We start from the raw sequence: 13,968 nt of genomic DNA, 5'->3' as shown, positions 1-13,968 counted from the left end.
GGGGGTGTACACCCGAGCTGCTGCTTCTTTTAACACATTATTTAGGTCAGGTGTTCAGGGGACATCTGCATAGAAAACATTACAATTACTCTGCTCTTTAGCCCTATTGAGTATGACAAGAATACACACACCTACACCTGTTGCACCTGCACTGGCTTCTGTGGGGCACATGAATAGATATCCAGATTCCCACACCCAAGTAAATTAACTTCCTCTTGCTGTTGCGCCCTCTATACAGCTTTGATAAATAGAAACAACAAACGAGAAGAGAAATTTGAGCAGATCACAGCTGAGCCAGCAGAGACTGTTAAGGTGGGACTTTAGTGTCAAGAGCATCAGGAGAGAGAAACAAAAACTCCCCGAGGCCCAAATAACTTGATTATACCCGCTCCACAATCAAAACAAAAGTGGCAGGCCCAATCTGTTCACTGTCAATGGCGGCTCTCATTTGTCAAGCCCATCCAAGAGGTTGGTTCTCAGGCGACTCGCACAATGCCCAGTGACAAACAGGAGGGCTCTCCTTTTAGCCCTGCCTGCCACTGGGAAGCCCATCTGAAGTATTAATCTTTGGGTGGAAGAGTGGAGGAGAGGGCTCAGCCTGGCCCAGCCATTGTCCCCAGGCCTGGGCCCTCTGAATGGGGCTTTGTCAGCTCCCCAGCTGCCACTGTCCATGCTCCATCTTTGGGCTTTGGCTCCCATGTCCCCTGGCCGTGCTGACTGGACGCCTCTGTGCAGCTGTGGGGATGTGCGAGTTTGTGTGTATGTGTGTGTGTGTGTGTGTGTGTGTGTGTGTGTGTGTGTGTGTGTGTGTGTGTGTGTGGGACGGAGAGAGAGGTCAGGTGACAGACCATTCGTCTCACACACACACAGACACAAATACGTGGCTTTACATAGAGTCTTGTCATTTCAAAGTGGTGCATTCAGTTGCCATGGAATCTCAAAAACACCAGAATAAGTTCATTTCTTGAATAAATTAGTTCAGTTGAATCAAGGGAATATATTCCTGTGTGATAACAATATGTATTTAAAAATATAGAGTACATTTTTACAAACAGTTTTTTTTAAGCTTTTAATTGGATTGATCCTCTTAGTGGTTTGACCAAACCACATAAATAATACCAGGGCAATCTGTTGTTGACCTTTGACCTTTCTATAATTTTACTTGACTTACTTAACTCTAGATAAGTCACCTAAATTCCAGTATGCATATTAATTCATAAATGTCAATAAAAAGAGACTCGTCTGACTAGCTCCATTATTGTTGTCCACGATACTGGAGCTGATCTGATGACTTCCCAGAAGCAGAGGCAGCAGTTATTTGTTTGTTCTCCATCTCCCTCCTACAGCAGGGGGCAGCTGGCCAGCAGCAATCAGGCCTGTCCCCCATAGGCATCTTCTGGCTACCAGCAGAGAACAGCTGGTCTCCCCTTCTGCTACCAGTAGACCTGGGCACTGCTGGAAGTCCTGCAAAGGATCTGACAAACAGGCAGCATTCACACATAGACAGGTTCTGCTAATGAAGAGGCCTCATTAGGCTACATTTACAGTTTCTATAGAGGTGCATCTATTGTTCAGGGGAGCTATAGCCATTGGGCTCTTTAGGACAATGGAGAACCTCATCAGGTTGTGTTGCCAGTTTCATCGTGGCTTCAGTGCGAAGTCAGTGTTAACTCACTTGACCATCCACCATGTGATGTCAGCAGCAAACTGTTGCTAAAGGGAAAGAGGTGGAGGGAGGGGTGGAGAGGTGGCGTTGTGAAAAAGTTGCTGGCGGTGGCGGGGGGGGGGGGGGGGGGTGACCAGCGGATGGAAAAGGGACTTTGGCGTTATTAGATTTGCAACAAGCCGTAACACTGTCTCCCATTGTGTATCCCTCCACCCCTGCCCTCCCCCAAGCCCCTGACCGTAGAGAACACTACCCAGCATCCCCTCCTCCTCCTCCTCCTCCTTCTCACCCAGCCCCACCCCAGCACCCCCCAGCACCCCCAACTAAAGCTCTCTCTCCAGGCAATTGCCACTGGAGTGGAAAGTATTCCAGAGCACAATGCCTATGCTCTCAATGGGTGCTTTAGCATGCCACCAGTGCGCTGTCACCAGCAGATGGGGAGCTAATTAGAAGCCATTAAAGAGCTTTGATAGTGTGTGTGGGAACCAGGCGGAGGGAGATGGCCACAGGGGTGTAAAGGAGGGGTAAGCTTTGGGTCCGGTGAATGCACACACACATACACATGTACACAAGTGAGAGATAGAGATAGAGACCAAGCTGCCCCTGTTAGGCTGAGGGAAAGCGAACTGCCCAGCCATCCTCCCAAGCCAAGGACGCAGAGCAGAGGACACCTGTTGGGCTTCAAGGATCTCTGAAGCTTTGCCGCACACCAGCTATCAGATGGAGATAGTGTTCCTGTAACCTGCCCCTGGCTTTCAGGGAAGGGCATCCATCCACCCACCCAGTCTGCTGCATGCACACAGGGGGAAAAAAACACCCAACAGGCGGCGAGGCTCCAGCCGGTCTGCACTGCTGATGACACATCTCTGAACCAGGACTCCCACAGGAAGTGACTCCCAACCACGGGTCCTCAGTCATTACAGAGGCTTGGCTAGCCCAGGGAGGTGCCAGGCCACGCTGGGGCACACCAGCGACTGGATGAACGGAGGCAGAAAAATACATAACACACGCCCACAAAAGCAGTGACACACAGTATTACAAACTCTCACATTCAGCACAGACTTCCTCTAGTTGGACCTGACTGATGAGCCACAAGTCAATCATCACTCAGCCGAGGAAAGATGTGACATTGTGGTGTGGTTAAAAGTTTTTGTATCTGACACCACACACACACCCCTCCCATTCCCATATGAGCCTCTCCACACACCTGCACACAGGTGTGATCATTATCAAGCAAACAGGAAGAGCCTGACTGGAAACTGGAAACTAATCCCACAGCTGCGAGGAGATGGCCTGTGTGTGTGTGTGCGTGTGTGTGTGTGTGTGTGAGTGAGTGAGTGAGTGAGTAAAAATTGTTGAAAACTCACATGTGGTGCTCTCCTCTCATAATCAAATTCCTTCCCACTTCTTTTCAACAGTGTATTTAAATAATCATACTGAAGTAAAATCCTCTGTCTAAGAAACCATATACTCTCATCCGCTACTATTGTGGTTTTGGTCACTTTCATGTTTCAGGAAGTAGTACGAGTAATACATATTGTCCCCGTAGCAATAATAACAGCAGCACAAGTGTGAAAGCATTGCTGGAATGTCCTATTTCCTTTGAATGAATTCTTGCACCAACTTTTCCCCTGGTGGCTTCCTGTAAGTGTGCTTTTGTAGATCTATTTGCTGTTGCGATAAAGAGGGCGTATTAGCTAATACATTTCCCCTCCACCAAATGGAACAATTTATCCTGAAAAACGCTACTGGGAAACAGTTTATGTGCTGGCACAAATATAGCCAAGATACACAATGTTCTGAAAAAAAAGAAAAAAAAGAAGAGTGTTGCCTTACTGCTATTTGATGGATGTATGATGTTGCAACAGCACTGACACAAACAGTAGCCTGTCATAGAAATAAAATATAGAGTGATAATAAGGTTCACATATAAAGAGTCCTCTGGGAAATGAATTCTGTGTCGGCGATGAAGAGGGTGGGGGTGGGGGGGCTGGGAGAGGGCATTGCCATTCTGTCAGTTAAAATCAGGAGCTAATATGTTTCACTTTTCTTTCCCCTCCTCTGCCTCTTCCCTCTGTCTTCTCTCTCCCCTTGCCTTGATGTGCTGTAAACAGGCTAAAAAGGGCCCAGCTGTGTGGAGTTATTGTTGGTGTCAGTAGGAAGTGCTGATAGCTTTTGCAGCTGAACAAAAGCTGGATGAGGGGAGTGGAGGGGCGCTCCAGACACTGTGGCTCCAGCCTAGATTCTCTCCCACAATCCCTGCACCGCACTCCCATTGTTCTGCCCACCCGGCCCTCCCTTCGCCCTGTCAGCTGCGACCTAGGACAGAGGGCAAAAAAAAAAGAAAAGGGAAAAAAAAGAAAGTTCTTGAAAAAAAGTTTTTACAGGCTACTGCAACAGCTAGAAGAAAGTAGTTAACTTTGTTACAAGAAAGCAATACTGACGTTATCTTTGGTCTGGTTTAACATCTGTGTAGATATGAGCAGTGGCTCTTTAAATAGCTTTTTTTTTCTTTCTACAAGAAACCAGAGGAGAACAAGCTGTTTGTGAAGTTCCTTCAAGACTGTGCGCATTAATTAAGAACTTGATTAAAGTGTTGCATCTGTCCGTGCAAGCAACACTAGCAATAATAGGCTGAACAAAACCTTTTATTTGCAAAAGAATGCATATCAAAACAATTATATATTGCTGATTCTAGTCTAATAAATGAGATTAATTTAGAAGCATAACATGTGGCTATTATGCTGTGGTTAAATACAACTAAGAACATTTACTCAAGTAATGCTCTTGATTTGAGACACTTGTGCTTTGTTTGATTATTTCTATTTTAAGCTACTTTAAACTTCCACTTCATTGCATGTCAGATAGCCTAGTGCTTTTTAATACTATTACATTTACTTGACAGTTATATTTACTAGTTATTTTACAGAATACTACTGTAAGATCTTATTAAATATAATGCATTGTATGAAAAGTGGGAAAAAACATTGGCTGACTGCAGCATGCTTAATGCAGTGGGAATGATAATCCAATAACACTGACAGGAGAAATAGCTGCATAATGAATACTTTTATTTTTAAAGTTAGGGCATTTTGCTGACCAAAAGTATTTCATCACTTGAGTAAGCATTTGAATGTAGGACTTGTACTAATAATGGAACTTTAAAAAAAAATATGGTGACACTCCTTCTTAAAGGGTCTGAATACTTCTTCTGCCACTGGTATTATGTTACATCAGTGTTCTGGGAAATATTATAGTTGAAAATAGTAAAAGAAAAAAATAAGGAAGATACTTTGCACTGTAGTCTCTCAAAAATAATTTGCTGTAATATTATGGAAAATAAAAAAATATGGGTACAACCAGTCCTGAAGTCTGACCTAAATGAGTTTGATGCATAATGTAGTCAGCACTATTTGACATAACTAACTGTCTTTATTCACGAGGATAAACGGAATTCCTGCAAATAAAAATGTTTTTAAAAAAAGAAAAAGAAAAAAGTTTTATATGAATCACAGTGGTACAGTAGTGAAAGCTGTGTGAAGGAATGCACCGGTCACTCTGTGTTAATACGGTAACAACATTATGCTGTTAGCCGGCTGAGAGGCGGCTCTGCAGGTGCGCTGGGCGGTAATCTCATCCCGCTGCTTGAGGTGATAAATGAACGACAAAGCTCCAGAGCTGGTTTGTTCTCAGGGCTCCTCGCGCCACGCAGGTGAATGGAGGAGTTCGGAGTGCGAGCTCTCTTGTTTGACGTCTCCATGGAGACCGCCCGAGCGGCGCCAGGCTGACAGGCGTCAAGGCTCGGATGAATGGGTGACGTCACCGCGCTGGCGCCTGCCAGTCTGCTCGGGCTTGTTTGGACAATCTGGGGGGAAGATTCAGAACAGAGCGATGCGATCTGAGTGTGCACACAAGGCTGAGCACACACTGCAGAAACATGTGAAGGAATCCGTGAAGCTGCTGCTCACACTGAGCCTTCTTCACCGCACAGAGGCAAGAAAAGGAGACTCTGTGCTTCCAGAAAAGTGCAGTTTGAGAGAAGAAAGAAAGCTTTGAGTTTCTAAAAAGGAGACATGTTTTCCAGGGAGCAGTGGTGTGGGAATGACTGCTCAGCATATTTTCTGCAACATTCAACAATCTGCCCTTTAATAGCAATGTTACTGAACTAATATTCCGATAAATCTGTTTAGTCACCACATTTTACACAGTTTACAAACAGAAAACTTTACTCTAAGCAACATCATCTTAAACGAATTCAATTTTTATAAAAGTAAACCTTTTTTTCCCCCAGAATTTTTGGGCCACTCTATGTAATGTATTCTCTTACTCCACTGTACTATTGTCATCCACATCTGAGTGAGAGGCAAATCTAGGGCACTGTGGTAGCCTAATTATCATTAGCCATTCATCCCATTCATCCTGTCCCATCCCACACACATTCTCACCGTACATACGCAGGCATTCACCACCCCTTTACTGTCCCCAGGCAATCTACACCTGCAGAGTCCCCAAGCTATGGACAGCTGGATTCCCACATATTACCCATAAAAGACACACATTTGTTTCCATTTGTAACGCCATCCCTCAAACAGATTGTAAATCCCGATAACCAGGTGAGCGCAGTCATTGGTTGAGATTGCGGTTGTGAACCGACCCATCAATACAAGCGCAGCCGCCTGATTGGCTCACCGCCTTCAAACAGCACAACTCGGGTACGCCCCCAGCTCCTGCTCTGCTATAAAGCCGAGGAGGTTTGCCCATGTGGATGTTGCAAACTGTCAACATTGCATTGCTATCATCTCTAAGAGGAGGAGAAGCCTCATTGCCGAACTACTTTACCTTTTTTTTCCCTCGTCAACTTTGGAAACTACATTAATCAACATGAAGGTTGTCGGATCTACCTGCGCCCTGAAGAGCAAGGTCGGCAGCGACGATGTGGTTCGCTGTCTGGCCGATCAGAGCCTGACCATCTCCAAATGCAAGATCCCGCTGCTGGACGAGCAGATGAGCGTCTTCCTTCAGGACATGAACAGCTGCTACAGCAAGCTGAAGGAGCTTGTGCCCACCCTTCCCACCAACAAGAAAGCCAGCAAAGTGGAGATCCTGCAGCACGTCATCGACTACATCTGGGACCTGCAGGTCGAGCTCGATGAACCAGAGAAGAGCCGCCAGCACTCCGCCAGCAACGTACCGCGCACACCGCTGACCACCCTGAACGCAGAGCTCGCCAGCATCGCAGTTGAGGTAAATATCTAGTCACATATACTCCTCACAGTCTCATAGTCCAATTCAATGTGTACTTTAGTCGCTTGCACCATTGCTAGAAAGTTTGACTAGTCCGTGCGTTAAAGTTCCAAATTGCGCAGCTGTTTGCTCGTGACTGCCTTATAGCCTTACAATACAAATGTACTAATCAACCTCCCTTTTGTCTCTCCCCACAGAATGGATGCTCAGACGATAGGATTATGTGCCGTTAAGAGCTCGTGGAGCATCGCCCCATCATCCCACAGCGAGCACCGCAAAGAACGAACAAGGCTACCTGATGTGACTTCTCGACCACATCAGTGACAAAACCTTGAACTGTGTAGGGACGTTTCAAACTCCCAATGCTAGAAAAATAACGTTGCGTGGACATCCTCCGGCGCTGAGGATCTGTCACTCAAGGCTCTCGATTCATCAGAGGGCCCTGAGAGAAGAAGAAGACCGGCGATGTCCAGATATAGACTGGGTTAGCCGGGGGACCAAGAAAAGTTCAGTGCAACCAGCGTCGCTTGCTGCTTGTAGAGTTTCTAAAGAAAGCTAATGTTTCTGTTACGCTCTTGTATCTTCTGTAAACCATATAGAGAATTCAACATTTTGTAAAAGAAAAAAAGTAAATTTCTCAGATTCCTGAGCGACAAACTGTATTGTATATTACAATGCCACATTATGTGAAAATATTGTTTTCTTACAATGTACCTTATTGGTGTTTTTATTAAAACAAGACAATTATTTTTGAACAAGAAAACATCTTTGTCACTGTGTTTGTGTGTGAGAGAGAGAGAAGCTTATATAAAGTGCAGTTTTACATCATACACCTGGGGGGGGGGGGGGGGGGGGGGTATTCAGTATTGAATTCTTTATAAAGTCAATAGCAGACGTGAAAAATAACACATGGGTGGTTATTATTGGCTGTTAAAGCCTTATTATCACTGTGATTCATCGCAGGCCGACACATTCATCTGAATAGCTTATCTTGCTGCTGAGCACTTGGGGGAGTTTAAAGTTTGCCAGTAAAACAAAAAGAGAAACGAAACAGAAAAAAGTGCTACACGTAGGAGAAGCTGTTAAGTCATTCACTGTTGCCTCTGGTAACATAAAACCAAAGCTGGTGGTCAACATAATGGCTTATAGCCAGTTAAATTGGTAATTTGCCTCTGTATGGGTCATTAACGTATCACATTACAAGAGGAAGTCTCACTTTAAATCGTCAAGTCTAAAGGTCTTGACAAATAAGAGGTAAAATCTGAGAGACATCTGAAGATACAATGAAATAAATTAAACAATATTTATTCAACATAATTAAACTTTTTTTGTACGTCTATGTAACAATTCGCCACCAAAAATAAAGTGATGTAAGATGCATTATTAGAAACAAGGATATATTCATTTAAAAAAGTTAGTTTCCCTTCATAAAACATCCATTTAAAAATGGTGTTTCAATATTTTCTCGTGTAAATCAGCATTTTGAGTCTCTCTCGGCACTGCAGGGGTTAAAATGGCTTTGGCTAGGCGATTCGTTATAAGATTTATTCTGTCTCCCATGTGCAATGTTTTTCTCATTTCCCTGCGGTGCGATGCGCACAGCTGCAGCCCCGGCGTGGCCAGTGTGTGATTGTGTTTGTGTGATAGCTTTGTGCCAAGGGCAGGGGAGGGCGGCGGGGCCCAGACTGAGCGGCGCCTCGGCACACCTGGGGAAGTTCAGGTTAAATAGCTCCACATTCCTCAACACACAGCTGATTGAAACATTAACAAACAGTAATCCACGGGCCAGGCCGCAGATGGGCCGGGAACCACGCCAACACTCAGAGAGAGAGAGAGACAGAGGGGCGCGTTCGCGGGTACAGATTCCCACAGTACTCTCGTATGTTATAAGTCTGCTATTAATATATACACGTCATTTTTTTTAAAGATTTTTTTTTTTTAGAAACATACACTGCTTGAGCTGTAAGTAGCTCAATAGATTTGTTTAACATGTATAATTCTTTAATGTTTTCTTTGATATGCTCCTTATAAATGATTTAATGTATTTACTGTGTGAATTTCTAATCACATATAATTATCTATATGGTAGATGCAAATCCCTCTTATGTAATATGGTAGAGCTGTGGAGGAGTGAAGACCAGGCTGTTGTGGCGTCCATAATAAGTCTGTACACAGTGTTTTATTACCATTAAATCCAATTAGGTCTGTGTGGTGGATTTTAGATTTGCTTCATTCTTAATTATTATGATTATTCTTATTTTAATCCGTCAACCTGTAAACATGAATCAAACCCCATGTCCCTGCTTCCAACTCTTTCTTGTAATCAGCGCCCTCTAGTGACCCTGCCTTGACTTGCAGTCTAATGCAGCCTGTTTCACTGTGTGCATGGTATGGATATGTTGGTGTTTTTAATAGACAACAGCTCTCCCTGCTGGAAATACAGTTCTTAAGAATAGTCAATGTTATCGTGCTATTCCCCACTTCATTTCTATACAGCATATTTTGGGTTAAAATGAATACAAAATAAAAAGCGAATCAAGATACATTATTTTAAATTTCACTTTTTTCATTGTCACTTTAAATTTTCAAATGATCATTTAAAATTCATTTGCTTTTTCAATTTCCATTTTTCTTTTTAAGTTTAATTATGGCCTGATTATTCCTAATAATGTAGTAGAGTAATATTCTGTATCCCTTTTAATTTTATATCTGGACTTTTTAAATTATGGTTTAAAAACATCCTACATACATTTCGGAGGGAGTGGGGGGGGGGGGGGTCTTTTTTTGTTGCAGATTTTGCTTAAAAAATGTTATCTTTTAAAAAATATAATGCATTGGTGTAAATTAAACTATCCATAGCAACCATATGAAGTAGTTAAAGTTATTTCAATCATGGCCATCTACTGCATTAACATGCTGCTTACACAAATATGTAATAATGTAGGCTACATCGTAACATAACACTGATGCTGTGTACATGTTCTAGATAATACTTGTACATTTACTTAAATGAAATTTTAAATATTGTAGTATTAATACTACTGACTTTTTAAAAAAAAACTTCCTTCCACTTTAAAATGTGTTTAGCTTGTTATCTTGTTATTGTTTGTGTATGTTTGAGCTTCATGCTGCAGAATGATGTATATACAGAGTTTGACAGTAGAAGGATGTTTTCACTTTTTTCTGCTGAGCAAAGTTTCTCTGTGCTCACCTTAAACCTGAGTTTTATAGCGTGAACGTACATGCATCATATATTCATGTCTATTTTGAAACCAATTGTGGTCCAGAATTCAGTTTACACAAGAGTGATGGGAAACTTGAAGCCTTCAGTGCTCATACACTGAGAATGGACCTTAAGTTGGAGGCATTTTGAGTTCAGCAGTTCAACTTTTGAAATTAAACAATTTCCATATTTGTATATTCTGTATTTTTCAATGAGGGAGTAAATGTCATTTTAAAGATTTTCATGGAGTAATTTATGTTTTTGTGAAAAGAGCATGAGACACAAAGCATCTTTGTTACCACATAACTGCAACATCTCGACTCGGGCCAGGAACCTTGTTGTCATTGCCTTCTTTGCACTATCAACTGTCAGTTAAATGCAAAAGTGCACCAAAACATATCTGTAAGGACATAATAAAACATTGGACACAAATCATTATTAAAAGCAGAGTATTTTTGTCTTAAAACACATCTTCAATGGGGCTTTAAAGAATAGGTTCACATTGTTTTCTTTTTTAAATTTTAAAACAATTCTTACAAAATAGTTACTGCTTTGCTTTATGTTTGTTTCTTCTAGTCTATTCTGGCTGCAAAAATCCCTTCTTAAAACAGTTTCATCGTAAAGTGATGGGGGAAAAAAAACAACATTACTTGTATTGTGCAAAAATGCATTGAAGTTGAGCGGAGTTCATATGAGTCTTGCATCAGCTCAAATTGGTATTTCCAAAGTTACAAAAGTTAGTCTTTTTACTACCTTATTACCACATTGTGATTACTCTTCTGCTGCCTCTGAGTAAGAAAATAGTCTGAAGAAACACAAAGATACTTTCATACTAAAAATGACTAATGTTGCTTAAACTTTAGAATGCATTTTTGCAAATTTTGGTCTCCATAACTTACATAGTGATTACTACAGGAGGTGATCGATCATTAAGGGGAGAAGGAACAATTAAAACAACCCTTTTCAATAAACATTTGAGAATGTTAGTATTGCTTTAATGTAGACTTGAAAAAACGGTGGGATTATCCTTTAAAGTATAGGCTGTGTGAAGTGTAGTCTCTAATTATTTCTAAGTATTTCGTCGTTCGAAAAATGTTGAAGTTCCAAAAAGACTCAATCAAAAATCACCAGGAGTCGTCCAGCTGAATGCAGTTAAGAGTTTTATTGTTGACAGCAAAACCTGGAGCCAACATACACAGACAGAATCTATGTATAAATGACACAAAGAACTAAAAACTGGGGTCTCTTTTATACTGTCTATATTGCTGACCCCTGCAAAAAGTTTCCACCCCCTCCCACTGTGGAGTGAGTTTCAACCAATCCGCTTCTTCCAACCCAACATGATCTCATTTTCTTGGCACCTGTCCTAAAGATGCCCCCAGCCACTTTTTGTGGCTGCTCCATTCTCCCCATTCATTTCTATGCTTGCAGGTGTTTCGGTCTCTAGGAGCCTGTAAGCTTGGCCTTGAGTTCTGTTTTTTCCCCTCAGTGCCACCCACTATTCCCCACAGCTGCTGTTAGCTGTGTGAGCAGTGTTTATCATAGATTTCTTTAAGTTTAATATTACCCAATTACTTTTCTTACTGCATTTTTTTTCTATAGTAATAATAATAATAATATAAAAGTGTGGTATATATAATCACATATATTGTGGTTTCTTATACTTATTCACTCAGTAGTTGCAGAATCACATACACCTCTTCGTTTAACATAATGCCTTCAGATTTGATCATCTTTAGCAAATAATAGTCAACAATCAAGTACCCTTTTAGCAGATACAACATTGTTCATTGTTAGTAATTGTCACCAACATTTTACCCTACAGTAGGTTTGGACTGGAATGGGAAGGGCAACAGTAGCAGCCCTCATCTGTTTTGTTTGATTAAATTCATCTTATCAATGCAATATATTGACTGTATTTACCATTACCATAGTCAGAAACAAATACATTTCATGGATGTATACTTGCTGATAATCACAGAGCCAGAGTCGAGAGTGTTTAAATAGAAATTTGTATTTACATTGATATCAACATCAACAGAAAAAATCTGTAATATACATCCTGTAAAATGACAGCTTATTTTACCTCCAAACAAAGAAAAACAAAAAACAACCAAACAATCTCTTGCCTCTTTTTGCACTTCATTCAAACTCTACAAAGTTCCTTTTTCCTGAAGTAACAAAATCTGGACATAAAATGAAGTTGTTTCCTGAAGAGAATAGAAGAGATATTGATATGTCTTGAAATGGATATCATTCCATTGGTATTTCTCTCACAGCAAACATGCTTCGCTATCTTTTTTTTTCCTGGATGTAAAAACTTGCTGCGGGGGGGGTTGTTAGTTTCCAGTCCTTGTCGCACTGCACTGGTAGCTTGTCACTGTTGAACAACGTAGCCCCATGGCCTTTATGTGTACAGTACATAACCATCATATGCTTCTATAGATCCATGATATGTACCCATTTACCGTCAGAATAATATAACGCATATCATAAAAAATGTACACCAGAACCTCAGAAACTATACAAAGATGTGGAAAAATATCTTTGGATTGCGCATGTTGAAAAGGTAGATTTAGCGAGTTGAGAATAACAGTCAAAAGAAGATGGTGTGAATAAAAAATACACTGGACAGACAGAGTTGGTGCGAGGAGCGGGAGAACACTGTGAGGACCAGGCCTGTTGGTGAACTGAGGAGTGTGTGTCTTCATTGTACTGCAGCGAGACACAAACACACACATGCTCGCACGCACACATACACACACAGCCCACCTCACACACAAACCAATAAAATAATCTTCTGTAAATCAACTGTCCTGACAGAAGTCGCTTCCGCCGCCTTGCCATAAAACTTTGTGTGAAAGCTCAAACCTTCAACTCATCAGATCCATGTCACAAGTAAAAGTGCCTCGCTAAAAACATGAAATACATGACTGTTCGGGGGGAAAAAAATAAAAAAAATACAGCATTCAGAAAATGGCAAACAAGGGAAGGAAAACCCAAACACACTTGCAATATTTGCAAAGGCATTAAAAAAAGAAAAGAAAAGAAAAAAAGCAAATCAACCAAATCAGTATTGACCTACTGGACACAAAAATACAACCAGGTCTCATACTTTGTGCAATATGGGCCTTTTAAAAGCATGTTTGATATAATTTGTAGAATATTTACAATTCATATTCACAGAGGACATTTGAGACATCTAATACTGCAGTACCATTCATTTGCTTATAACAGGGGTTACGATGCTCAGTTACAGTCTAAAGCATAGAGGCAAGAGTTATTGCTCCAATCTGCATAACATAGTAAACTGTGTGCTTATAGCTTCCAATGACTTTAAAGAATGAGGCGCATCCAAAGGATAAGAAAAGAAAAGAGAAACCCATTGTTGTGAAAGGCATTGAATTTCTAGTAAGGCTGTAATGATGAGGAAATATTGCATCAATCCTTTTTTTCCATACAGAAGCCTCCAGGTAAAGTGCAGCCACAGCCAGTTGTACCGTAGTCCCGTTCTGCAGCCTGACTGTGACGCTGAATACTGCCCGACAGTTCCAGGTCGTTCACGTGAACACACACAAACGAGCACAAGCACACTGACATGTTTGTGTTTGCGCGTCACCTAAAGAGGGTTACAGTATGTGAGGGTTCGGGTGGAGAAGAAACCCGCCGCAAGTTTGTCCTTGTAGCCCACTTCCTCCTGGATGAGCAGTGTGTTGTGCTGGAGAACTCTGTATGTGTGTGTTTGTGTGGGTACAGCTTTTCTCGGGGCCTACACTGCTCCAGATTCTGCTGTCAGCTACAGGTTATCAGCAATACTTCTGCAGAGACAGAAAAA

The 13,968-nt window shown here is 41.7% G+C and overlaps 2 protein-coding genes across 8 annotated transcripts in view; one reads left to right on the top strand and one right to left on the bottom strand.

The window, feature by feature from the left end:
• The first annotated feature begins 6,435 nt into the window (after nt 1–6,435).
• On the top strand, nt 6,436–7,675 carry id1 (inhibitor of DNA binding 1, HLH protein). The gene is made up of 2 exons (XM_062415742.1): nt 6,436–6,910; nt 7,108–7,675. Exons 1-2 carry the CDS (start codon nt 6,548–6,550, stop codon nt 7,141–7,143), a joined length of 399 nt encoding a protein of 132 aa, XP_062271726.1. The 5' UTR covers nt 6,436–6,547; the 3' UTR covers nt 7,144–7,675.
• A 4,442-nt stretch (nt 7,676–12,117) lies between these two features.
• ncoa3 (nuclear receptor coactivator 3) overlaps nt 12,118–13,968 on the bottom strand; it is a 35,050-nt gene continuing 33,199 nt past the window's right edge. For all 7 annotated transcript variants that reach the window (XM_062416388.1, XM_062416387.1, XM_062416386.1 and 4 more), the window contains one exon: nt 12,118–13,951. In XM_062416388.1, coding sequence (XP_062272372.1) covers nt 13,940–13,951 — 12 coding nt within the window. In that variant the 3' untranslated portion in view covers nt 12,118–13,939. The remainder of the gene's footprint in view (nt 13,952–13,968) is intronic.

The sequence above is a fragment of the Scomber scombrus genome, chromosome 3 (assembly GCF_963691925.1).
Source record: "Scomber scombrus chromosome 3, fScoSco1.1, whole genome shotgun sequence".
In the NCBI taxonomy this organism is placed as follows: Eukaryota; Metazoa; Chordata; class Actinopteri; order Scombriformes; family Scombridae; genus Scomber; species Scomber scombrus.
Note: the sequence above shows the minus strand (reverse complement) of the source record. Positions and strands in the feature narration are given on the sequence as shown.

Coding starts and splice junctions, on each gene's coding strand:
- id1 (XM_062415742.1), top strand. CDS start 6,548: ATGAAGGTTGTCGGATCTACCTGCGCCCTGAAGAGCAAGGTCGGCAGC. Junction 6,911..7,107: donor TCGCCAGCATCGCAGTTGAG/GTAAATATCTAG, acceptor CTCTCCCCACAG/AATGGATGCTCAGACGATAG.